The following is a 24,779-nucleotide window of genomic DNA, read 5'->3' on the forward strand; positions in this document are numbered from 1 at the left end:
ACACTTTGAATTTCAACAAAAAATAAAATTGAAAAAAAGTACAAGAAACGCAAGCTATCACCTGCCATTTTTACGTGACCGACTGCCCGCGCCGCGCTGTTGTCTTAGTCGATCCAGTCCACCAAGCAACACTAGTTGATGCTGCCGACCGAGAACATGCATCGCTGGCCGGAGTAGGTACAAACACCATGTCTGTCTGACCGGGTACGATTGGCCTGTGTTCCTAAAATTCCATTCACCGGACATCCCAGATCGTCAGGCACAATGTCGTACACAGCTGGATGCCCCGTGCTCGTGTCCAACACAAGTGGCATCGATCGAACTACCAAGCTCGGCGTCGTACTGAATTATCTCATCGCCGCAGGCACCGCCGTCCAGGTCATGCACGCCGACGAGCTCCTCTTCCTTCAACACTCCAAAGATCCAGTCCGTATTGGGTAATTCAATACCTGCCGATGATCACGCCCTGCACTACACCGACGCCGGCAAAGCCCACCCAGAATATTACGCTGTACGCCATGCCCCGTGTCCGCCAGAGGGTACCTACTTGCCCGTGGCGCGTCCCGGGCCGCCCTTCAGCCAATGATTTGATTACCGTAATGCACCGCCCGTACTAATGCATTGAGAAGGGATACATAAAGTAGACCATCTTTGCCCCTGTAAGTGCATTGCTGCGAAGCCACGATGTCCGTGGTTGTGTCAACATGAATAGGAGAAGATAAACAAACTCTAATTTAATTGATCTGACTTACATCGTAGAGTTAGTTGCTTGTTGTTAACAACACTAGTGGCGGTACGTTCGTTGCCACTTCACACGTGATTGACTTTAAAATGCACTGCGCCACGCATGCCGCATCAGCTTTGTGGCCACCGGTGCCAATAGTGTCCAGCCAGACAGCCAGCGTGCTTGCGGTGACGTGACCTGCGCCATTCAAGAACGAATAACGGGCAGGAACGACCGACTTGCGCGGCACTTTAAAGGTTCGAGCCAGCAGTTAACGGGCAGCTGCCACCCGCCATTTACAAGTGTCCCTTCTTTCTTGATTGGGCAACTGTTGAGCTCTGGCTGTGCCAAGGGTAAGAATACGAGAGGCCCACAACAGGACCCCAAGACAACGAGATCCACAACACCACCTTTCGTCACCGTCGTCTCCCATCCCTTGTCTATCCTCATCCGGCCTTCGACAACGGCCACCTGTTGAATCGGCTCTCGTACGAACCGTGGCCGACAGCATCGTTAGTCCGACCGCAGCGCCTGCAGTTCTCACGTTCCAACACATCTAAGATGGGCGACACTCGCCAGAAGGCCATGGACGTCAACCGGTCGCTCCGGTCGATCAAGACGGTGAGTGGAGCTGGGGTGATGACGACGGAAGAGCATGGGAAAGGGGACGGGGAATGGGAAAGGGAAATAGAAAGGGACACCGCGAGACAGCCTGGCTGACACGCCCCAACTGTAGGAGCTCGAGACACTGCTTGAAAAGGGCGCTATCTCCGACGACGACTTCAACTCCATCCACGACCTCCTGCCCCAAGAATGGAGCCTGCGTGGCGGGCCTCCCCCGTCTGCGGCGAACAAGCAGAGACAGGCTCCGGCGATTGCTGCCGCCGCAGCTGCTCTTCAGCCTGGCCAGCCAGGCCCGCCCCTGCCCATCCGCAGCAGCGCCCAACCGTCCGCCCCATCCGCTGCATCGGCGTCAGCAACAGCGCTAGCGCCAGCCGCGTCGTCCGCCGCCGCGACGCCGCCGACTTCCGGAAGAGTCCAACGCGACGACCGCAATGACAATGAACCAGACACCAAGCCCGACGACAACGCTGACAGTGCGGACAGCGACGGCCGCACAGCTGCTGGCTACGCGACGGCCAAGTACAAGTACGAGGCCCCCAGCGACGGCGACCTTGCCTTTGACCGCGGCGACGCCATCGCCGTCTACAGCAAGGTCAACGACGACTGGTGGCTGGGCCGCAACGTCCGCTCGGGCCAGGTCGGCATCTTCCCGCGCCAGTACGTCAAGCCCGAGGCCGCGCTGGCCGAGCTCGAGCGCAACAACCAGCTGCCGGGCCCCAACGACGCCCCGCCGCCGCCCGTGCCGCGACCGGCTGCCGGTAACAGTAACAGCACCAGCAACAGCCGGAGTGCGTCGACGGCGCCACCGTCCTATTATGACCAGTTCGGCAACCCGCCACCGCAGCAGCAGCAGTATGCAGGCGGCGACGCCAAGTACGGCGAGCCCTATGGACAGCAGCCGTATGGGCAGCAACCGTATGGGCAGCAGCAGCCGTATGGACAGCAACCGTACGGGCAGCCCTACGGGCAGCCCTACGGCCAACCCTACGGCCAACAGCACTATGGTCAGCAGCAGCCATACTATGGAGGTGGTCCCAGCGACCAGCCGCCGCCGCCCCAGCAGCCGCAGCAGCAGCCGCCAGAGCAAGGCAGTGGTGACAAAGTCGGTGCCGCCGGTAAAAAGATTGGCGGCAAGCTTGGCAACGCATTTGTCACGGGTGTCGGCTTTGCCGCCGGTGCCGAGCTGGTCGGGGCGATCTTGTAGTTTTTTATCATCCCGGTGCTGCTGCTGTACCTGTTCCACCGCGTGCTGTAGCGGAAGCAGTTTGGACCCGGCTGTCTTCTCGACTTCATTTTATGACCCTTTCATGTCTCGAGCCAATGTTTTTCCCTTATTTCTTTTTAGTCTACTTTTTTTCCACTTAATAATACCTAGAATGCATCCATAGAGCCTACATGACCTAGCCATCGAACTACGTTGATATTTTTCAATCAAAAGAAGATTGATGTTTACAATCAAACTGTGTACGGACCTGGCCAGAGGACCGAGTAAGGTCGAATGCAAGTGACCCAAAGGATAAGAATACTCGATGCAACACAAAGTCTCAGTCTCCGCACCCGACGAGTGGGCGAATTAAACGACGGCCAGCCCTATGGACCATGGGGTGTCTCAGCTGGTGTTAAGTGGTAAACTGGCAGTTCATCCAACGGCCACAGCGGCGCCAGGGGATATATTGATAGTTTATGCTGTTTACCAAGGAGATGCCAGATCAGTATACTTTGTCTTGTCCACATTGTGTGCGTTCGGATTATACAAGTCGTACGTGGCGTTTTGCGTCTCTTCCGTCTTCTCATGGTTCTTTTTACTGGTGGTATTCAATTATTCGAAAAACGTGTTTCTGCCATTTCATTTATATTGCGTCCCTGCGGTGGCTTTCCGCCCGGAAGCAACCCATTTCCTGCTCCTGTTGCTTACCGCTTCTTCAGCTTGTCTCTAACTGGGTTCTCTACTTTATTTACTTTATGTTCGGATGAAATATCGACAAGCCACAAGCCTAGATCCGGGCTCCTTGCCCCTATGAATCTTCCCCCTGCAAGAATTTGTTCTATTCCAGACCCTGGCACCTGTTGTGTTACGGGTCTCACCAATATTCGTATCAAGGCATTACTGCATCCCGACAGCTTCACCGCCGGGAGATAATAGACTAACATCGGCCACGGGTGGCATATGGCTTGGCAGCTGACAGAATTCATTTGCACATCCGACAATGTTTGTAAACGAACGGGCCTGCCATCGCCAGATTCGGAAATGTGGCGGCGAGTATCGGGTGCTCTCGGTCTCTGACAAGCAAACAAAGACGATGTTGGTAGTGCAAGACTGCAGTCGGCCACGTTCCAAATGTTATTATGACAAACGTTTCCGGTAATGTAACTCTGTCGGCACACAATTTGGTCCCTTGGTCACTCCAGTCTACATGACAGACTGCACAGTTGTTATGTTTGTACGGTCTCCAGCCGTGGTTTGCCAAATGCGAGTCCTCTTCCGCAACATGGACCGGATGGAAACCAATTCGTGACGCCGATATCAGAGTTGTCAGCTCATATTCATGACTCGTAGAACCCGACCATTAGGCTCTTCAACGTCTATAAAAAGGCAGTAAGTGTCTCTTAATATTCATTACCACACGTTGTCTGACCTACGACCAAGACGTGCGGCCCAATATTCACATTCTCTCTCTGCCGCTCTGCTCTCACTTACGCGCCTTTCCTTCCTTAGCTCCTCGGCCAATTTTCCTCCTCTCAGAGTTGTTTTTACCTCCAAATACAATGGGGTTCTCCGCTCGCGTTTTGGCTGCCGCCGTCGCGGCGGCTGGCCTTGTCCAGATGGCCAAGGCCAACTGCAATCACAACAACTGCCTCCGCGCCATCATTGCCGACAGCATCACCACTCGCCATGGCGTGGCCGACTGCAACTCGTATCTCTTGACCACGCTTGTCAAGCCGACTAGGTATGTCTTCCATCGGGTGGCTTCCTCATAATGCCCGTCCGCTGTCCCCGACTAACCTGGCAGCACGGAAACTGTCACCGTCACGGTCACGGACTCGGTCCTGTTGCCATCGACGACGACCGAGATCGATCTCTCCACCGCGGTGTCCACGGCCATCGAGAAGGACCGCAGCGCCGCCACGAGCACCGCCACGGACACATCGACCGAGACGTGGACGACCACGACCGCGCACGAGTGTCACCAAGTATACCGCGACGACGCGCACGACGACCCTGACCACCACCACGACCACAGCCAAGAACAACCACTTCAGCCGTGGCGCGGTTCCGGTTCTCACCACGCAGACCATCGTCCCGTCTCTCCTTCCGGCCTATGCGTCGGCCTGCGGCGCGTCCGGCAACGCCACGGCGTCGGCCTCCTCCTACGTGAGTGCGTGCCTGTGCGCCGGTGCCACCACCGCCGTCACCACCAGCCAGCCCGTCGTGACCGTGACGGACACGGCGACGGTCACGAGCACGGGCTACTCGGTGGCGACGGAGACGCTCACGACGACCTCAACGGCCGTCACGACGACGACGACGCTGGCGGTGTCGACGGCCACGGTGACGGCGACCGAGATTGTGCCCACGACCGTGCTCCAGACGATCGTCATCACGACCCGGGCCAAGGCCACCGTGACCGTCACGGCGACCAAAACCATTACGAGCTGGAAGCACTCGTAGGGACCGCGGCGTTTGCCGCAAGATACCGAGACACCGAGCGCGTGACGTGTTACGAGTCAAAGGAAACGGAGAATGGGGCTGCGACCAACGGCTTTGGACAGGGATTGTTTTTCTTTTTCGACTTCTTCTTTATATTCTCACACTTGTTTTATTATTTATATTTACAAGAGGATAGGTGGTCCTCTCGACGGTCCAATGCATACTTGAAAATGGAAGAAACAGAAGTGGCCTACACATAAAAACCTGAGCAGCGAAATAAACCAGCGGATTGTACGATGACTGAAAACGCAAAATAAAGCCAAGAAAATAAAAAGACAACCCAGCGTAATCGTAATGGTACAGCCATAACCGTCCGTGCCCCATCGTCTAGTTCACCTCGCCCCAGCCCAGCATCATCCACGACAGCGTGCCCAGGCATCCTGTCAGGAACAAGAGCGTCAAGAACGCCGCACCGGCCTTGTCGCCCTGGCTGACGGGCCCCGTGTAGGGCAGGATCGACTCGTCGGTGCCGGCACTCGGATTGCCCTGGCTCGTGCCGCCGGTCAGGTTCGTCACGGGCGCCGGCGCTTTGTCGAGCAACATCGACAGCAGCGCGCCGAGCACGTTCATCTCCTGGCCGGCGCCGTTGGTGCCGTCGTAGGTGCCGCCTTGGACCCAGCGGAAGCCGCAGACACGGCCGGTGTCGCCGCCAGTGCACTGGCGCACGGCGGCCTCGGCGGAAGTTTTGAGGGTGGCAAAGATGCGGTCGTGGGTGTAGGGGGCGATCTGGGCGGTGACGGCGAGCCAGCGGTGGATGTAGCCCTTGAAGGAGAGCATGTCGGTGGTGCACGTGAGATTGATGTCGCTTTCGCACGAGATTTCCTTGGCGATGCCGTTGGGAAAGAAGGTGGCGAGCATGTTTGTGAGCAGGCCTTCGACCCGCGTCTTCCAGACGGGGTCCTGCGTGTAGTCGAACATGAAGGCGGCGCCCTGCAGGAAGATGGCGGCGTTGTACGAGAACTGGGCGCGGTTGATGTCGGTGCAGTTCTTGTCCGTGTGGCCGCCGTCGTAGATGTTGTACTGGGCATCAATGAGCCCAACACCCTCGACCCAGTCCCAGGTCTTGGCCGCCCACTGGGCATAGGTGTCGTTGCGGGTGTAGCGGGCGAGGCGCGCGCCGATGTTGAAGAAGCAGCCGTTGGCAATCGAGTTCTTGTAGTTGTACCCATTGTTGAGCGGCGTGATTTGCCAACGCAGGCCGCCGCCGCACTGGTCGTCGCGACGTATCGGCGTGGTCTGCGAGTTGAAGACGGCCTGGGCGAGGGCGAGCCATTGCGGCGCGTCGGCGGGCGGGTTCTCGAAGCCGACTTCGGCGGCCAGGAGGGCGGACATGCCCCAAAAGGACTGGTCGTCGTTGCCGAGCGAGGCGGTCCAGTTGTAGGGCATGTACATGTTCTGGGGCGGCCCCGTCTGGAACTGGAGGGCCTGCATGACCTCGTCGTTGTAGGTGGTGTCACCGGTGTAGTGCCAGTAGTCGATCATGGTGCCCCAGAGGGCACCGCCCTGCCACCAGTAGTACTCGCCGACGGGTGGCGGTCCGGGCAGGATGCCTGGGATCTGGCCGCTGAGGTTTCCCTTGTAGTAGGTCATGACGTCGTAGGCCTTCAGTTTCGCGGCGGCGATGATGGAGGCGGAATTGTCGAGGTCGACCTCGAACGCAGCCAGAGCGGTCCTGGCGGCTACCGCTACGAGGGGTACTATTTTTCGATGCATCGTGGAATATGTGTGTAAGGGAAGGATATGTGTCGAAAAATGGTTTTCGTCGATGGAACTCGACGTCGTGCAGGTCGAGTGGTGATGAACATCGAAAGTCCGTGCAAATAGCGAGTTAGCAATGTCAGAAAGCGTACGGGCACGACCAAACTTGGCGGATAGACAGCTGTGTAATGCAGGGTAATCCAACCCGGGTTGCTCTTTTGCCGTCAATGCATTCCCTGTTTGCAAAGGTAAGGGGCAAGTAAGGTGAATGGAAGAAGGATGAACGGTTGTGCCCTCGATATTGGGTCATTTAGCCGGCGCGCTCAGCCAGCGGCGCAAGGCAACGAATGCAAGTCAACGCGTAGGGTGTTATGCACCAAAACGAAGGTAGCAAAGGAAAAGGAACAAGAAAAAGTAGCTGTCTGTCAAGTAAAAGAAGGCATCTTCTAACAATCGTTTTGTTGATCTCGTCTCGCCGGCACGCAACTCAGCGCAATCGCCTTTGCGCCCCGCTCAACCCCCGTCCTCCTCGACACCGTCATACCGTCATAATGCCCAGCACGCGCTCGTCACGTCCGACAACGCGCTCGCTGTTTTGGGCGTTGCCCAGCGTCGCGAAGCGGTAAACCCCGCCGGCGGCGGGGATGCCAAACTCGTCGCTCGTGCTCAGCGTGAGGGCCTGCGTGTCAAGCTTTTCGGCCAGGTCACGTCACGTATCAGCCGGGCAATGCGTGTGCCACCAGGACGCGTCGGCGTACCGTGCCGTTTCAGAATGTCATCTGTCCTCGTAGTAGTTACCGAACGTGCGGGTCTTGACGTGGTCAACTATAACGTTACCCAGGCCCGTGTCAAAGGCCGTCATGCGGCTGCCGTCCTTGTGGGCGTTCGCTGCAGATTGACAGCCGCCAATCTTGATGGCGACGGTGAAGGCAGGATCTTCATCGTTACGGCCGCGGGCGGCCACGTCGATGTAGCACAGGACGACGTCAACGCCGTCAAAAACCGAGCCGCTGTTGAGGCCGAGGATGTAGATAGACCACTTTGCGAGGGAGACGTGGTAGGAGAGAGGTGGACGTGGAAGGTTATAAACAGAGAAAAGGGGCGAATGGAAGGCAAGCGTGTCGTGGAAGAAAAGGAGCCGATATGCTGAACAGAGGAAGGAACGATTGATGGGGTTGAGTAACAACTTTATATCAACAAAGCAACTCAGTTAACAGGAAGGCGCGACCCAGTCGGTGACAGACGTGTTTCGGAGAATGGTTTTCGTCACGAAACACGAGACAAAGGAGCCAAAAGACCTGACGACAAGGCCGCACTCGTGAGTGGCCAAGAACGATCCTAGACGCGAGATTTCACCACACAGTTTTGCTTCCGAACGCGCAAGGTGTAGGATCCGTCCATCGTTTGGCAGAGCGGCGATGACGACACGTCCAAGTAAGTTTACGTTTTGTTCTATACTGTACACAAAACAACACGAAAAGGTGGTCGATACAGGACAAACGAACGCCATTCTCATCAACAGCCATTCTGCCTTGTGCCAGCGGCAGGCACAGGACCGGTTGTGGCATTTCCAAATGCAAGCCGTTCGCATAGTTCCATCCTGTCGCGTGCCCTCTAGGGCGACGCCGCGGCAAAGTTGCGCCGCTCGTCCTGCAGAATGGCCAGGCTCGTGTCCAGCACCAGCGACCCGTGCACCGGGTGCGTCGCAAACGCCCGCTCGACCTTGTCGAGCAGCGCGTCCGCGTCGCCCACGTTGCGGAACACGGGCCGCAGGCTGGGCACGGCGCGGACCTGCAGCAAAATCAAGTAGGCGGCAAAGAGCATCTGCAGACCGCACCACGACCCGAAGACGTCTTCGACGCACAGCCCGCCGCCGGTGCCGGCGGACGTGCCGCGCTCGTCGGGCGTTGGGAACGACAGTTGAATCAAGAGGGCGGCGCTCTCGATGCAGTCGCGGCACGACTCGAGGACCCAGGGCTCGCGGTCGACGTGCAGGGCGCGGATGTGGCCGGGCGGCTGGTCGGAGTTCTCCAGGTCGTTGTGCAAGAAAAGGTAGAGGACGGGGCGGTGGAGCAAAAAGACGCAGCTAAAGTAGCGCAGGGCGGTCTCGCGCAGCCGGAAGGGCATCGTTGTTGTCGTTGTCGTGGTGGACGGCTGGTGGATACGAAAGACAGTGGCATCGCGAACGAATTGCTGGTCGGGCGGCTGTGCCTGATACCATGTACGCAGACTGGCGCTCAGGCGCGCCACGATGTCGGCGAGCTCACGTGGCTGGGCGTAGGCCCTGGTCGGGCTATAGAGCAAATGCAGGATGCGGTTGAGCAGGATGCGCAGGCGGACATGATTTTCGACATGGGATGCTGGTGACCGATGTGGCGGTGGTCGTTGAAGGGAGTTGTGCTGCTGGTGGCTCTCGGTGTCCGGTGAGGCGGATGTGGATACTGACGCGGGCGCGGATGGCGTGGGAGGTGAGGCGGCATGGAGAAGAGAGGACACAGGAACCATTGAGCTGGTGCTGGCCGTCGCCAGTGGTGGCATGGCGAGCAAGGCTGCGCTCGACAATGTACAGAAACCGTTGAGTTCGGTGATGATGTCGCTGGATTGTCAGCACGTTAGCCAGCCTTTACAAGAATTAAAACCAGTCTGTTTAACGATGCTGCGACGTACCTCTCAAGAGTAAAGTGCAGCCGTGCGTACAGTGTGACCAGTCTGTTCGGTGAGTGAGAGAACACAATGCAAATGTCCAGATGAAGTGCGGCGAGGGACATACGGATCGCCAGGCTGCATCATGGCCATGTGCTTGATGGCTGGATCGATGGACTGGAGCAGTCCGCGCGCGTGGAACGGCCGCACCCAAAAGTCGGCCAGGTACTGGGCCAGGAACAGCACGAGCGGCACGCGAACTTCGGCTGGCCCCGCCTGTAGCGTCCACAGCTTCTGGAGAGCCAGGCTGCAGGTGTGTGCCGACATGGCCATGAGCGACTGGTTCGAGGGCGGGTCAAAGGGCGTGCGTTGGCGTGGGCGGTGCGGAGTGTCCTTCCCGTTGGCGCCTATGCACACGCGCGCAGCAATGGAGTACATCAGGAGCTGGGCGAATGACATGCGGTCGTAGTCGATGGCCGGCGACTGGCCGACGGGGCGGCGTTGTTGTTGTTGTTGTTGTTGTTGTTGTTGTTGTTGTTGATGATGATGCTGTTGATGCAGCTGCTCGTCGTGGTGGTGGTTGTTCGGGCTGTGGACGCGAGCGCCGTGAAACTGCTGCAGCTGTGTGGCCGCCGCCATGGTCGCCTCCTCCACAAGGTCCACGTCGGCGTCCATGGCATCGGTGGACGGCACCGGCTGGCTTTGACGGTTGTCCCTGCCATGGAAGATCGCAGCAAAGCTGGCCAGGACATGGTCCCGCTGCAGCAATGGCACCGCCTCCAGCAGGGCTGCTATGGCCAGGGGTAGGTTCTGCGAGATATTGGGATCGTACAGCTGCTCGAGGGCCAGGATGGCCTGCCAGGGCGCATAGGTGTCTTCTGTGTCAAGGCTTTTGCGGGCACCATCGCTCCCAGCCCGCTCCAGCAGCGCGTCGGCCTGGTCGCAGCGCGTCAGGTACGTCTGCGTGTCGAGCCCGGGGATGGTCATGTTGATCGTCAGCCGCGGCCAGCGAGTCAGCAGCTGGAATGCGGCGGCCGTGTGCAGATCCGGCGGCGTGCGAGTGCTGTCGTCGGACGCGTCGGCGTTTTGGCGGTCCAGCTGGCTCTGATCCTGGCTCTGATTTTGGTTGCTCTGCGGACTCCGGGCCTGGCCTTGACTTGTCGCCAGTACGTTTGCGGCCACAGTCCGGGGTGACGACAGCGCCGGAAACGCCGCCAGAAGCATGCGGTTCTTGTCCTCGATTGCCTGCAGCCGCGCCTCCGTGTCGGCGAGACGGGCCAGCACGGACGCATCAGACTCGAGGCCGGCCGGTGTCGGCCGGTAGAAGCACGTGCGGCCGGACTGGACGCAGTGGCTGCAGCGAGGCCGCAATCCGTCGCAGCGGGACTTGCGCAGGCGGCAGCTGTCGCAGGCCACGAGGACACGGCCGCTGCCACGCATTGTGGGCGCGGTGTTGGACGGTGCCGTACCGTTGGAGGACATCGTGCGCGATACTGCTCAGTGCTTTGCTCAGATCAGGCTGGGACATTCATGGAGGACGCCAGAGGACCAAAACATTTGTCAGCCGAAGCTGGTAGTCATCAGTGGTGAGAAAATAAGCATATCAAAAATAAGCATATCAAACTGGAAAACGCCTCCCAAGGGACACGGTCCTGCGTCTGCGCACTCCGAGAGAGACGGGGCACAGTTTATGAGGTGACAAATTGGGGAAGTGGATAATAAAGTTGGAGCGATGTGCGAGAGACCGTGTGTAGCGTAGTCTTTAGCGTCAATGCAGCGCATGTTGCAGTGCACTAGCGAAGTATTAGTGTTAGTGCTGCAGTGCAGCGACGTGCTTGTCTCACCTAATCTGTAGTAACAATCCCTTGCACTCAAGCAACTTATGCCATCACCAAACACGAGCGAATCAACAGCGACCTCCACGACATTGGCCACAGCTTCAATACCACGTACCCCCGTCCTCTGAAGCAACGGGTCCAGTCCCCTTTGGTGTTTTTGTTGGCACAAAATAACCCAAGGCCTTCCCGTTTGCCTCACCCAACACATACGAAAGCAGCATGGAACATCAACAGCAGCAGCGTCCGTCACCAGAACCTCTCACCAGCATCAAACTGCGCGGCCAGACCAAGAAGCGCTTAGCAGCACGTCTGCTGCAGATCCACCTGCGCGGCCGGCCCGCATCTGTCCCCACTACCACCACCACAAACACCACCACCGCCGAATATAAGCCTGTGCGCGTTGTCTGCGTCGCCGATACGCACAACACACAGCCCGTTCTGCCGGCCGGCGACGTACTGATCCACGCGGGCGACCTGACCGACAGGGGCTCGTTCGCCGAGGTGCAGGCGGGCCTGGCGTGGCTGGCGGCGCAGCCGCACCAGCACAAGATCCTCGTTGCCGGCAACCACGACGTGCTGCTGGACGATGCCTTTTTGGAGAAGCACCCAAAACGCCGGTATGGACAGTCCGCGACAGAGACAAAACGAGACCTGGATTGGGGCGACGCGACGTACTTCCAAGACCGGCACGTCTCGATTCGCGTGGGCGCCCGGTCGCTCACCATCTACGGCGCGCCCTGGACCCCGGCATACGGCGTCTCCGCGTTCCAATACCGCCCGGACTGCCCGACGCACTGGTCGCAACGGCTGCGCGCGTTTTCGCCGGCACAGCCACCCGACATTCTCGTCACGCACGGCCCGCCGAAGCTGCACCGCGACCAGCGCGACTTCTACCGCGCGTGCCTACTTGGCGGAGCAGGTGGCGCGCCTGCGGCCCCGGCTGTGTGTCTTTGGCTACATTCATGCGGCGTACGGACGGGAAGACGTCGTGGTCGACGCCGTGCGCTGGCAGCACGATGCCGTCGCGATCGGCTGGGCCGGCTGGGCCGGCGTGGTGTGGATGCTCATGCTCGTCGTGTGGGCCAAGACCACAGCCATGCTAGCAGCACCGCTGCGAATCTTGGGCATTCGCCACGACGAGAAAGTGACGACATTCGCCAACGCCGCCGTTGTTGGCGGGCCAGACAACAAGCTGCTAAATCCGCCGATCGTGGTGGAGATATGATGGGAGGTAGAGACGTTGCTTGTGCCGAACGGGTCAGATACAGTGTAGACGTGAAAGAAGACGTAACCAGGCACGATGTCTACTGGGTGTGGCCTAGTGACCGATATCTGGAACTCGCTAGCGGCTAGACAGAACGATGGAACTCCAAACAGCTCTATCGACGTCGTGTCTGATGCCGACAATTGCCTGAATGGCATTTACTTGGCCCAGCGCTCTTAGGTAAATCACTTTGTGTGCCTGAGGATGTAAAAATACTCTAGAACTGTTTTGCTATTCACGTCGCCAGTGCCCATAGTCCATAGTAGCGCAGATAACCCAACGCGACCGGCTTGTGGCCTGCTGCCTACGGCACGTACGGATATTTGTAGAAGTAAAGGTACTCCGATGACTAGGCCGTTCATTTCGTAGCCCATCTCTTCCCACGGCCTACAACAGAGTTCCCTTGTTCTGCCGGCGGTCGACGTTGTAGTTCTTCCACAGCAGAATGGCCGGGATGCCCAGGACCAAAAAGGCCGTCGACGAGATGCAATTGACGCGCTGGCTCTGGCCCCAGGCAAAATTGATGGCCTCGCGCGCGGGCGTGCCCATCGGGTACGTCAGCTGCAGCGTCGAGCCGCCGTTGAAAATCGTCTCGGTCTGGTTCTTGAGGTCGTCGGGCAGGTGGCTGCGCAGTGCGTCCGGGAAGGTGTTGACGTAGATGGCCTGCGCCACGGCGTAGCCAATGGAGCCGCCAAAACTGTTGAACAGGTACAGCAGCGCCAGCATCATGGGCACTCCGTCGCGGTCGGCCGCCGCCATGACAGCCATGCTCTGGCCGATCACGAGCGTGCCGCCGCCAAAGGCAATGAAGATCTGGCACATGACAATGAGGCCAATGTTGGCGTCCTGGCCGCGGAAGCGGATCATCAGACCCGAGCCAAGGAACATCAGCACGAGGCCAAAGCAGAGGCAGGCGTACTTGAAGTGCTTGGTCTGGCGCACAAACACGCCAAAGACGACGCCCCAGAAGCACGAGCCGACGTTGTAGATCTGCGTCATGTAGCCGGTTTGGGCGATGCTCAGATCGTAGACGACCTGCACAAAATAGTAGTAGTACAAGTCCCAGGCGTAGAAGCTGTAGTACAGGACGGCGGCCAGCATGCAGGCGCCGACGACGGTCCGCTTCTTGAACAGCTCGTAGCGCACGAAATGCACGCGCGCAAAGTAGCGCTCCCAGACATAAAAGACGGGGAAGAGCAGGATGCCAATGACGACCATAGCAATAAAGGACGCCGACTTGTACTCGGCGCGGCCGTTGGTCTGCAGACTGAAAGGCAGCAGGAACAGCACCCAGGCCGCCATCAGAATCAGCATGCCGATAATGTCAAACTCGTGGATGTAGTGCAGCGTCGACTGCCACCAGGTGCGGCCTGACTTGGCACGCACAAACAGGCCCATCGTCTCGGCCTTGCGCTGGAAGAACTTGAAGACGACGACGAGCGGCGTGAACACAAAAAACATGATAATGACAAACGCGCCAATGGCCCAGCGCCACGTCGCGTGGTCAATAAAGGCCTGCGCCGCCAGCGGGCCCGTGAAGGCCGTGCAGATGAAGGGGGTCGACACGAACGCAAAGGCAAACGCCCGGTTGCGCAGGCCCGAGGTATCGGCCACAAAGACGTCCATGATAAAGTACAGCGCGTCGTAGCCAATCCAATACAACACGTAGCCGGCCGCGTAGCCGTTGGGGCCCTTGCACGAGGCAAGGACAATCATGCCCAGCAGGTAGATGAAGACAAAGAACAGGAAGCCCTCGGCACGGCCCCAGACGTTGAGCACCTTGGCAATGGGCAGCTTGACGACGCCGCCGATGACGGACGCCAGGATGCTGGCCGTGCCCAGCTGCGGCGCCAGCTGGAAGTCGTTGTACGCGTAGTAGGTGACGTTGCTGAGGATCGACTGCTGCAGGGCCAGCATGAAGAAACAGACCCAGATCCAGACGTAGGTCAGCAGCACGGCCTTGCGTGACCACACCAGAGCGGCGGCCTCGGCCTTTTGGACACCGAGCTGCGCTTTTTCGGTGACGACGCCACCATGCTTCTGGACCTCGAGCTCGTTTCTGGCCTCGAGACTCAGTCGAGACAAGTCATCGCTGCTGGAGTTGGCCTCCTGTTGCGGTGGTGCGACGGCCTTCTCGTTGTCGCCGCCGAGGACGCCGATGTCAGCACCGGTGGTTGTGGCTTCGGGGGCCGCGTATTCGCCGGCTGTGGGCCCGATGACCAGTGAATCGACAGCCTTGTTGCGGCCGCGGATGTTCTGGAATACACTCATCGTTGGGGGGTGGAAAGAAGAAAGATTAAAAGAGGATTAGAATTAAAACAAGACAAGACGAAGAAGCTGTACCGGAACAGCTTGGCAACATCCAAGGGATGAATGGACGGAATGGAGTGCCAAGAGAAACAAGAAAAATGAACAAAATCAAAGGAAGAGGAAAGGGTCTGATTCTTAAAAGATAGGATACTCGAGAAAAAGGACGGAGGTGGAGAGGGAGAGTAACAATTCTGTCTTCAGTGCTACCCAACCAGAGCTCCGACTGCGCGGAGTGCAAAGATTGACATGCTAGGGTAGGACCAGGAGATGGATGAACCTATCCAGGCCCCACGGTCAAGCCCCACGGCAGAGCAGCTTCCTGAGAACGGCCATTGAACAGACGTGGCGGGGACGGAGAAAAGATGGTAGCCAGGGGATAGAGTCGTCGACAACGTTGAAAAAACGAAAACTCTTCGGATAGATAAGATGAAGTGCTTGGTCAAAGACTCCCCACGCTAAGACTTTGGTACTGGGGGTGGTGCATGGGAGGACAGGAAAGTGCGATTCATCGGATCAAGCAAAAGCAGGCAAAGGAGGAAGGAAGGGACCGAACTCGCTCAAGTTGGTTAGTTATCCAGTTTCCCAGTTCAACCTAGTGTGGTAGGAGCGACTTGCGCCGCGTGTACATCCATCTCCAGACGCGAGGCAAGAGCAACAAGAGCAAGCAGACCAAAAGACACGCGCCTGCCATGCCCTGCGTACGAGAAATACAAGCACGGCAAACCATCAACTTGAGGAAAGAACGACGGCCAGCAATCAAATGACAACAACTGCAACCGCATAGCCGACGCAGAGCACACCATGGAAGAAGAAAAACGAGAAAGGAACAAGACAGCAACAGCAAGAAAGCAAAGCCCGACTGCCCGAAATGCCTGCCGTGGAGCAGAAGAAGAGTCTGAGGGGCCCGGCTTGCACAACTAGCACCTCGACTAGCACCGATTTGGGCGATGCGTACCGCCAAATTCGCATCTGATTACGGGACATATTTCAGTAGTGGGGCACCCTAAGACAAATTCACGCAAAAGACGATCTGATAACTCAAAAAACACTCTGACTTCGTACGGAGGTATCAATCCAAGGGGTGTGGGACTGGCTAGGACACCATGGAAGGATGGGGCCATGGTGGAAACAAGAAGGAAATTTCAACTCAGCGCCGATCCATCTGATAATACTACGTTGTTGTGGCTCGACGTGGTGGAATTGGTATGGTGCTGGGGACTTTTACGTCTTTGCCGACTGTGGATGAGAAGCAAAGCGAGCATAATCGACAGAGTAATTACCGCGTGCTCGTCGACGACAAAATCAGAATCATCACTCTAGCAGATCTTGTAGTGATAAGATTATCTATGTCGTACACATCACATACAAGTGATGCCCTAGACAGCATGCTGGCACAGCATAGTCTCGCTTTTCTTGGCTGGAGAGCGGGCAAGCAGTCAGCAAGACACATGTTTTCTCGCCCCCTCTATGCTGTATTGATGTCCACATTGTCTCCGTTTTCGATGTTTGCAGTTTCGCTCCCTCAAGGAGGAGCGCGATATTACCGACCTTGCGTAACTACATTAGTCTTGAAATGGTCGTCTCGTACCTTTGTACCAGATATGTTTGCCCCGTCACTGTAATCAACGTGTCCCACGCCTAGTTCGAAAACCTCCTTTCCTTCGTCCGTTTGGTCCAACTCGCGGCGTTTTCTCCTTGTCCTTTTGTGTAAAAACTCTTTTTCAATCATGCAGAACAAGCTTGCGCTTGCACTTGGTGCTTCCGTGGCAGCCATATGCTATCCCAACGAAAACTCGTCTTGGCTAAAGCTTGTTTTTTCTCTTTCCTCTTTTCCTCTTTTCCTCTCCTTCATTCCTCTTTCCCAGCTCTACGACTCGCCGGTTGCGGAGGAGACTGAGAACAAAATGAAAGAATATATGACAACTGGACGGCAACAGAATCGTGAGACACTCCGTTTCTCCGACAAGATCGCAGTTTACCAAGGTCGTAGCCCTGCAAATGCCGTGTAAAGTCCGTAAGGTGTCTTTTTCGTACCACGCTCTCCAGCACCACGGACCCATCCTGGCATGCATGTCTGTCTCCTCCGTACGCGAAGCTGCCGCGTCTGCCAAGACAGTAAGTACCTTGAACAAATAAGGCATTTAAAGCAGGTAACACAAACGTTAAGAAAGGGACATCTGTGACATCCTGCTGGAGAATGAGGAAGACGAATTAAAGAAGAACGTCAAGACGGCAATCACCGTGACGATCGATGTACTCCTTCTGAGTACGGAGCAGTCCAGTTGACGTCTCTCCTGTTACTCCCACTACTTGGGACCTCTCACTATCACCAGGAATGCACATTGGCACGCACCTCCGGAAGAGCTCCAGCAGGCTGGAAAAGAAACATGCATTTCTGGCATCGTACATCGCTTTACGTCGTTGTCTCGCGAAACAAACACAGCTCCATTGATAGATTACGACATGCCAATCGTGGTCAAAGTGCTGAGTCCCAGCATGATCACTTTTTAGCACACAGTTAAAATCAATGTCAAAATCAAAATCAGCACGTGAATGTCGGATCGGCCGCTTCAAAGAAGCGCATGACAGCCATTGTGATCACAGGGTAGCTCATGATCGCATCATGCAAGCCAGTCTCCAGGATTTCTTCCCGGATCACACCGTACTCTGTCCGCCATTCCATAACGGACCCGGCGGCTCCGAGATCTCGTCTTTCGTCCGTTTTTTTCTGTTCAAGTTCGTCGTGACTGATGCCATCTGGCACAGAAGCATTGACGGCATGCCAAAAGAGGGCCGGTGTGTGATTCCAAGGAATGTCGTAGTCGTCCTTTGCGTGGATGATGGTCAGACGGTAATCCGTTTTCTGCTGCTCGTTGGCACGAACGTATTGGGCAATGCGATCTTTGCTGGGCCACTTGTCCTTGATAAAGTGTTGCAGAGATGTAAACAACCAAGGAAAGCGAGCGAGCGGTGACAAAATCGGCACGGTGCCTGCCACACAATATGTCGCTACCAAGGTTGCCACATCGACAAAGGGCGCGACAAGGACTGTGCCTGCAAAGACCACAGGCTGCGGTTGCAAAGCAAGGCGCTCCGAGAGAGCGATGCTCACGGCGGTGCCCATCGACTGTCCAAAGATGACGATACGCGATGGCGGTATGCCTGCGACGTTCATCGCCCAGTCCACGACAGCCAGCGCATCGGTGATGAGCCCGCTTTCGGACGGTGTGCCTGTGCTTCGTCCAAATCCTCGGTAGTCAAATGTCAAAACATGTATCTTGCCCGGCTGCCCCGCGGACAGCGCACGGTAGTTGGGGACCCTGTAGCCGGAACCGACCGTGCCTCCAGCGCTGTGCAGGTGAAGGACCAACCGGGCTTCGGGGTCGTCGCGAAGGAGTTGGAACGCGAGCCGGCGGGTGATGTCCCCGGCGAAACCGGCTGGCTCTGCAACGAGAGACAGTTCGTGCTTACGATACAACTCCACGGGGAGAATGTGCCAAGCATGCAGCTGTTCGCCGTCAATCGTCTTTACCGAGAACGGTGTTACCTGATTTCGTAGAAACCAAAGGTCTCGGGGACATCGAGATCCCTGAACCATGTCATCTGAACTGCATGCAGGTACACCGCATGGGACTGGAACGTAGATGTTGTGAGAAGCCCCAAGAGCGCTGCGTAGAGGCCGACGACAGCCGCAACCGATATGGAAGCGTACTTGATAGCGGACACGGCCATTTCGGCGATGGCCATGGGGATGCTTTGTTGGATTTGGCCAGGGTGTGGACGGATGGGCGGAAGATTTATCACTGAGGCGGAGAAATGTAGTAGAGCTGTTTCGTACCTGAATCTATGGTTCTATGTAAAGAAACATACTCTTTAGTAGACGTGCGGTCGGCTACGGAAGAACTCTTCTCCAACGGTCAGTAAGACCTTGCAGAGTGTATGGTGACAGGCAACTTGAAGCCTAGTCTACACCGTATGTGCACTTCGTGCAGCGCATACAGAACAAAGTGTAGTCTTTATTTTCAATGTCGACTAAATACGATGATTGTGTGCCTACGGCTTATCTCTTTTATAATTACACAAAGGTCATCCTTTTATGTGCATTTATGTCATATCTTTTTTTACAATAGCATACAAACAAAAATAACTACAGATTTTAACTTCTTCAAATGAGCATACTGTCAAAAAAGAACCCTACGAGTAAACAAAAGTTCGCATCTTTCTATTTTGAGTTGTCGAGATTCAATCTGACAATGGTGGTAAACCGAAATCTCAAAAGCATCTGCGTTGAAACAACACCAGCGAGGCTGATGCTGACGACGACATTAAGCGTTGCCTTCCGAGACAAGTATTTGCAGCCGTGCCAACCATGCCAGCCATGTGTGACTGTGCCGCTGTCTTGCTAGAACTGCGTCGTGCATCGTAGTAGCTGTGGCCTTGCCGCTGACTGTTTTTGTTGCCTACAGCGACTGGCGGACGACACGGATCTCGCCTTTATAGCAGGACTGATAAGACGCGGGACGCGGGAGGCAAAGCCCTGAGATAGGCAAAGCCCTGAGATGAGGAATTGAGTGCGAGCCGCACCAGATTTGGGCCGAAGGTACGAGAAGACACATACACGTGCATCAGCAAACAAGACGATATTACGAGGCGACATATAGAAGTGCCGCCTGCTACCGAAACCCAGCCTCGGACCTGGTTTTCTTTCGTCACGTCTGTTCTCATTCACGGCTTAATTGGCCAATTTTGAAGTGTGACGTATTTGCCGTCTCATATTTCCCTGGAAGCCACAGGCCCTGCAGAAGCGCCCTGCAGCCCTTTGCCAGCCACACAGCCATACAACGCAGACGTGTGCGCTCCAATGCCCCTACCCGAGACATCATGGTAGCCTGCAGTGGTTTGTGTCCTGCAGGCATTTCGGCTCGGGTAGCATTGAGAACAATGCCCTTCGTGCAGCTATTGTCCAAAGTAGTATGTTGCACACCGTGATACAGCACAAGATTGCAAAAGGCTCATCGTCACAATTGCAAGCGAAAAGAGGGCAAACGAAACGAGCAACAGAGAGTGCCACATTGGGACTATCTCAATGCGTAGGGAGCCGTACCTTGGCTGAACTCGTGTTGTCAATGTCCGATACGAGAGGCCCAATCAAAAGCGGAATCAAAAATCGAAATCCCCTTAACTATCTCAACAAAAAAGAACCAATGTAGAAACAAGCTGCACTAGCGGTCGGGTTCCTGGCGCGCCTCATGCGGTCCACCCGCAATGCCGCCAAAAAGCATCAGCTCACAGCGGGGAGCGTCCGTGAGGTGGTCTGTGAATGTCGTCAGTAAACCCTAAAAAGGGCGTCAAGCTGTAAAGTGAAGTTCCTGCATAAAAAGGTGAGAGGATCGGCACAAAGACGCCGTGCAGCAAGGACTAGGTCGGCACTTCGCTCGTTATTCGTGTCTGGCAGGGGTTCAACCAGCGTAGCAAAAAAACGAGGGAGAGATACGGGTCGAACGAACACGAAATTGAGGAGAATACATTTCGTAAATCGAGGGGAAATGAGAAAGTCCGCGGGGGGAAGAGGAGAGACAGCGCACGATGGCAACAGCGGAGAAGACGATGCCTTCCATGGTTTAAGACGAGCTGTACTCTCCCGGCCGCTCCCAACGCCAATTGCGCCTTCATAGCAATAAGGTCAGTTCAGATTGTCACAGTGAGATTCTGGTCTGGCCAGCCGAGACCGTCTTCACGAAGAGGATGAACGTGAAAGGCACGATGCAACTCGAAAACAATATGTCGCACGGACTACGGCATACTTTGAGTCGGTTTTGGCTGGGCCTGTCGTGCTGAATACTTGAACGCATCCATGTTACCATCCCATGGGCTAGCCCTGGTGTAGACTAGTCTGTGACGTTGATAGGCGGGAACGTACAAAGGGCCAGTAAGACGACCATCCTGTCCCTGCAGGCCGCTACGAGCGGTCTGTGATCCTGCAATACGCAAAGCTGAACTCTGTTTGCGTGTGCCGTGCGTGCTGAATGCTGAATTGGAGGGAGTAGGGGGGAAACCAGCCGGCACCTTCCCTGTCTGTTATTGCCCCAAGAGAGCAATTAAGATTGCCGCTTTCCGCATTTGTGCGTTTGTTGACACCTCCCTCGACTCGTTCTTTCTCGATCTGATCGAGTTGCCGTGCTTGTGTTTTCGCTGCTTTCTGTTCCCTCCTGCCTTTTCTATTTGTCTTTCCTCGCTGGCTGTTCATTCTTTCTCTCTGCCGAATTTGTCCCTCGATTGCACTTTCCACTCTTAAACTTCCTGTCCGAGGCCGCTGTCCAGTCGCCTGTGTCTTACTTTGTACATTTGGTTTCTACCAGCTGTTAGCTTGACTGCGCCTGCCCGCACTAAGTTGCACACCATCGCACCTGCCTCGACCCGACGAGCCGGCCTTCCAAACGTGAATAAGATCACCTGTCTTGATTTTCTCAGCGCCCGAACGCAGATCATCGACGTCAGCTTTTCTCGCCATTTTCTCGCCACTGAACCCAAACCTCTTGCAGCACATTTCTGCGTCTCGATTTCTCTAGAACCTTTTCGTCGTCTCCTTCGTACCGTATACAGCATCACAAACATTAACAGTGGCTTTTTCAGCTTCGGCATTCCGACCCTGGCAATCAACGCTCACTCGGTGCCATATTCCACGCCTTTCTTCACAATTTCCACTCCTCGTTCGCCTAACCGGCCTCCACGTGAGCGCCACTGTGACCATCCATTTCTCTTGAAGTGCACGACTGATCTCACTGCGCCGGGCCTCCCTGCGATCGGCGCTTCTGGTTACCTACACCAGCTCAATCGCAGACCAACGTTCTTAACGCACCAACGCTGCTCTCGATTCTGCTTCTTTTGCCTCCTTTCCGTCATTCTTGAGCTTCGTCTCCTACCGTCCGATTTCGACGTTCGCGACAGTTTTCAGAGTTTCGGCGTCTATATGCTTGAAATTATAGTCGCTCGCCGATTCCATCGAATTCCCCCTTTTGAGGGCCAGCCATTCTTGGCTGAAAGTACCCTCGCCGTCCCCCTTCCCCATCCTCCGCCTTTTGTCACATTCCAGCAATGACGACCGATGAAATGGAGAAAAAGGATGCAACGGTTGAAGCTGAGGAGCCCAAGGTCGTTCTGCAGCCGGTCACGGGTGCCTTCCCTGAAGATGTCGACTCTGCCGAACCATCACCAAATTCCGCCAACACATCCGCCGCTTTGCCAGCCGAACACGAAACACAAGATGACGCCAAGGACGCAGCGGCCGCAACAGATGATGCGAAAGACGTCTGTCTTCCTTCCCGCTCGGGAAATCACACGTATTCCCACTCCGACGCCCCCGCAGCAGCCCCGATAAAAGAGAATACGCCGTCGTTACGCAAGGCAAACTCGACCACCGAGCTGGCCGCAAACGCCGACGATGCCACCGCGACACTGTCTACACCGATACGACGCTTGCCCTCGTCCCTTTCGTCGAGCTCCATTGAGGACCAGGACATCAGCACTATCCCGGACCCGCGTCTACGCACCGGCAACCTGGCCTCGGGCAGCACGGACACCGCCGCGCAAGACGAGATCACAGCGCTCAGCACGAAACTCATCGACGCCATCAACCGCCAGAGCACACTCGACGACACACTCTCTCAAACCCGCATGGAGCTCGAAGAGTCCCGCGAGCAGGTTCGCAAGCTGGAAGCACTCGCTGCTCGTCAAAAGGAATTCCTCTCTGGTGGCCTGTGGGTGCGGAAGTCGGCCGTTGAGGAGGAGAAGCAAGCCATCCTGGCCAAGTCGCGGGATGAGAAGCGTCTACGTCTCGAGGCGGAGAGTGCCAAGTCCAAGATCGAGCTCGAGCTGGAGTCCTTGACGGCCGAGCTCTTCGAGCAGGCCAACATCATGGTGGCCGCGGCCAAAGAAGAAGCCCGCGCCGAACAGGTCGCCGCAAACCGCCGCTACGACAATCTCAGGGGCCAGCTGGCCGATACCGAGGTCCTGCTCAAGTCACAACAAGAGCAGCTTACTCAACTCAAGCAAGTGATGGAAGAGATAATCCAGAACGGGGCGGCCGGTAGCGATGACCACACCACGGCCCTCACCACGCCGACGTCGCCCGGGTTTGGCCAGTTCGACTTTAAAGACGCTGATGCACGGTCCGTCTCCGAGAAGCAGGCGGATGGCGCCGCTGACACAGAAACAACCGACGACGCAGAGACGACCAAGACGGACGAGGACCCGTCATCCTCGGCGTCCGTTGCGGCCCCTGCAGCCACCACCGTACCCACAACTGTCGTCCTTTCGCCCACAGTTGTTCCGCCGACGTCATCAACACTAGCAGCACAGACACCCGACACGGTTCCCCAATCCCCGTCCCAGCCGATGAGCTTCACGCACCTGCTTCGGCCCGTTCTCCGCTACGACACGAACGCTTTCCACGAGTTTGTCGACCTTATCCGCACCGCGCAAATCCAGCTCATGCTGCACATGCAAAGCTTACCCCAATCCCATGTCCGGTCCCCTTCCTCGACGTCGCTTCCGAAAACACCGCCTATGAACAACACCAACTGGAACGCGACAACCTCCAACTCCTCTACCACTGTCCAATCCTCTGTCGTCTCCATGTCGGCTGTCAATGCCTTTGCTACCGTCGCGTCCGGTCTGTCCGGGTCCTCCAACGCCAATTCGCCACAAAACCACACCAAGGAGCTCAAGGAGACGAGATTTTACAAGCGCGTCGTCATTGAGGATATCGAGCCGACCCTGCGTTTGGACACTGCGCCCGGCATTTCGTGGCTTGTCCGTCGCAATATCATGTCTGCCGTCCTCGAAGGCACCCTCGTCGCTGAGCCCGTGCCCAACATCACCGGATCTGCCCTCGTCGTCCAGCAGCCCTGCTCCATGTGCGGCGAGCACCGCCGCGAGGACAGCTTTTTGCGCCACCACCGCTTCCGCCTGACCGAGAGCGACAAGTCTACGCCCTACCCGCTGTGCAACTACTGTCTCAGCCGCGTGCGCTCGGTTTGCGGCTTTCTCGTGTTCCTGCGCATGATCAAGGAGGGCCACTGGCGCGCGGCCGACGAAGAGGCCGAGCAGGCTGCCTGGGAGGAGTGTGTGCGCCTACGCGAACACATGTTCTGGGCCCGCATCGGCGGCGGCGTGCTGCCCGCCAACAGTGGCAGCGGCGGTGGCGGCAGCGGCAGCGGCAGCGGCAGCGGCAGCGGTGTCCCCAATGGTGTCGGATCCGCACGCCACTCACGGGTGGCTGGTGGTGGAAGCAGCGCGCACAACTCCATCAGCTCGCCATCTCAGTCGCATCATGCCAACGGCAGCGGTAGTGCGCGGCCGAGCACCGAGCTGAGCCGGCAGTCGTCCCTTACAGCCACAGCCACGGCCGCAGCCACAGACACAGACACTGCGGCCGCCGCCGCCGAGGGTGTGCCTACCAAGATCAGCGTCAACCACAACGGCTCGCCTGTTTCGAGCCCCCTCGCCAGCCCCCTCGCCAGCCCGGCCATCAACGCCGGACTCGGCATCGAGAACAGCAGCGACCGTCCGACTCTGAGTCCAAGCCCCAGCTACAACGGACCCAACCGGCCGTCAAAGCTGTCGTCGTCCATGGCCGCCATGGTCAGCGGCTTGGGCGGGCACGTCTCATAAATCAGAGACAAGCCCTTTTCTATTGCGGGAGGTGGGCCTTTTCGTAGCGCCTCTCCCCCGCGTGTACCAACAAATAATTCTTTGCTTTCTTTTTGCATTCACGTCCCGCCCTACCCTTACATTTTGCCCACTGCCCTTGTTTAGCGACGCTTTGCTTTTTCTCATAATGCATTAGGATATGAATTAGGGATTTGCAATTTCTTTGTTTTGCTTTCGAGATGGATACTACTACCGGTCATGTTTGTTGTTGTTTCCAGCACTTGATTTCACCTTTTCCCATCCGTTTCTGCATTGTCT

At 56.7% G+C, this 24,779-nt stretch overlaps 11 protein-coding genes across 11 annotated transcripts; 6 read left to right on the forward strand and 5 right to left on the reverse strand.

Annotated features, from left to right (window-relative positions):
* Positions 1 to 264: 264 nt before the first annotated feature.
* Positions 265 to 586, forward strand: SPSK_10725 (uncharacterized protein; the record flags this gene model as incomplete). The annotated part of the gene is made up of 2 exons (XM_016737026.1): positions 265 to 378; positions 428 to 586. 2 exons carry the CDS (start codon positions 265 to 267, stop codon positions 584 to 586), a joined length of 273 nt encoding a protein of 90 aa, XP_016592328.1.
* Positions 587 to 1,285: 699 nt separating this feature from the next.
* On the forward strand, positions 1,286 to 2,552 carry SPSK_06329 (uncharacterized protein; the record flags this gene model as incomplete). Its single annotated transcript, XM_016733035.1, has 2 exons — positions 1,286 to 1,345; positions 1,461 to 2,552. The coding sequence occupies 2 exons, from the start codon at positions 1,286 to 1,288 to the stop codon at positions 2,550 to 2,552; spliced, it is 1,152 nt and encodes a 383-aa protein (XP_016592329.1).
* Positions 2,553 to 4,114: 1,562 nt separating this feature from the next.
* Positions 4,115 to 5,018, forward strand: SPSK_06512 (uncharacterized protein; the record flags this gene model as incomplete). The annotated part of the gene is made up of 3 exons (XM_016733216.1): positions 4,115 to 4,296; positions 4,360 to 4,438; positions 4,542 to 5,018. The coding sequence occupies 3 exons, from the start codon at positions 4,115 to 4,117 to the stop codon at positions 5,016 to 5,018; spliced, it is 738 nt and encodes a 245-aa protein (XP_016592330.1).
* Positions 5,019 to 5,384: 366 nt separating this feature from the next.
* SPSK_06291 (mannan endo-1,6-alpha-mannosidase) lies at positions 5,385 to 6,770 on the reverse strand (the record flags this gene model as incomplete). Its single annotated transcript, XM_016732997.1, has 1 exon — positions 5,385 to 6,770. One exon carries the CDS (start codon positions 6,768 to 6,770, stop codon positions 5,385 to 5,387), a length of 1,386 nt encoding a protein of 461 aa, XP_016592331.1.
* Positions 6,771 to 7,293: 523 nt separating this feature from the next.
* SPSK_11042 (uncharacterized protein) lies at positions 7,294 to 8,156 on the reverse strand (the record flags this gene model as incomplete). The annotated part of the gene is made up of 3 exons (XM_016737261.1): positions 7,294 to 7,446; positions 7,588 to 7,901; positions 8,117 to 8,156. 3 exons carry the CDS (start codon positions 8,154 to 8,156, stop codon positions 7,294 to 7,296), a joined length of 507 nt encoding a protein of 168 aa, XP_016592332.1.
* Positions 8,157 to 8,369: 213 nt separating this feature from the next.
* On the reverse strand, positions 8,370 to 10,880 carry SPSK_05963 (uncharacterized protein; the record flags this gene model as incomplete). Its single annotated transcript, XM_016732671.1, has 3 exons — positions 8,370 to 9,351; positions 9,423 to 9,464; positions 9,526 to 10,880. The coding sequence occupies 3 exons, from the start codon at positions 10,878 to 10,880 to the stop codon at positions 8,370 to 8,372; spliced, it is 2,379 nt and encodes a 792-aa protein (XP_016592333.1).
* A 575-nt stretch (positions 10,881 to 11,455) lies between these two features.
* Positions 11,456 to 12,589, forward strand: SPSK_06407 (uncharacterized protein; the record flags this gene model as incomplete). Its single annotated transcript, XM_016733113.1, has 1 exon — positions 11,456 to 12,589. One exon carries the CDS (start codon positions 11,456 to 11,458, stop codon positions 12,587 to 12,589), a length of 1,134 nt encoding a protein of 377 aa, XP_016592334.1.
* A 298-nt stretch (positions 12,590 to 12,887) lies between these two features.
* SPSK_06105 (siderochrome-iron transporter) lies at positions 12,888 to 14,771 on the reverse strand (the record flags this gene model as incomplete). The annotated part of the gene is made up of 1 exon (XM_016732812.1): positions 12,888 to 14,771. The coding sequence occupies one exon, from the start codon at positions 14,769 to 14,771 to the stop codon at positions 12,888 to 12,890; it is 1,884 nt and encodes a 627-aa protein (XP_016592335.1).
* A 1,766-nt stretch (positions 14,772 to 16,537) lies between these two features.
* Positions 16,538 to 16,819, forward strand: SPSK_06785 (uncharacterized protein; the record flags this gene model as incomplete). The annotated part of the gene is made up of 1 exon (XM_016733481.1): positions 16,538 to 16,819. One exon carries the CDS (start codon positions 16,538 to 16,540, stop codon positions 16,817 to 16,819), a length of 282 nt encoding a protein of 93 aa, XP_016592336.1.
* Positions 16,820 to 17,352: 533 nt separating this feature from the next.
* On the reverse strand, positions 17,353 to 18,557 carry SPSK_06361 (abhydrolase domain-containing protein 12; the record flags this gene model as incomplete). Its single annotated transcript, XM_016733067.1, has 2 exons — positions 17,353 to 18,254; positions 18,374 to 18,557. 2 exons carry the CDS (start codon positions 18,555 to 18,557, stop codon positions 17,353 to 17,355), a joined length of 1,086 nt encoding a protein of 361 aa, XP_016592337.1.
* A 3,348-nt stretch (positions 18,558 to 21,905) lies between these two features.
* Positions 21,906 to 24,482, forward strand: SPSK_05952 (GDP GTP exchange factor; the record flags this gene model as incomplete). The annotated part of the gene is made up of 1 exon (XM_016732660.1): positions 21,906 to 24,482. One exon carries the CDS (start codon positions 21,906 to 21,908, stop codon positions 24,480 to 24,482), a length of 2,577 nt encoding a protein of 858 aa, XP_016592338.1.
* Between the last annotated feature and the right edge of the window lie 297 nt (positions 24,483 to 24,779).

This window comes from Sporothrix schenckii (assembly GCF_000961545.1).
Source record: "Sporothrix schenckii 1099-18 chromosome Unknown Cont38, whole genome shotgun sequence".
NCBI classification, from domain to species: Eukaryota; Fungi; Ascomycota; class Sordariomycetes; order Ophiostomatales; family Ophiostomataceae; genus Sporothrix; species Sporothrix schenckii.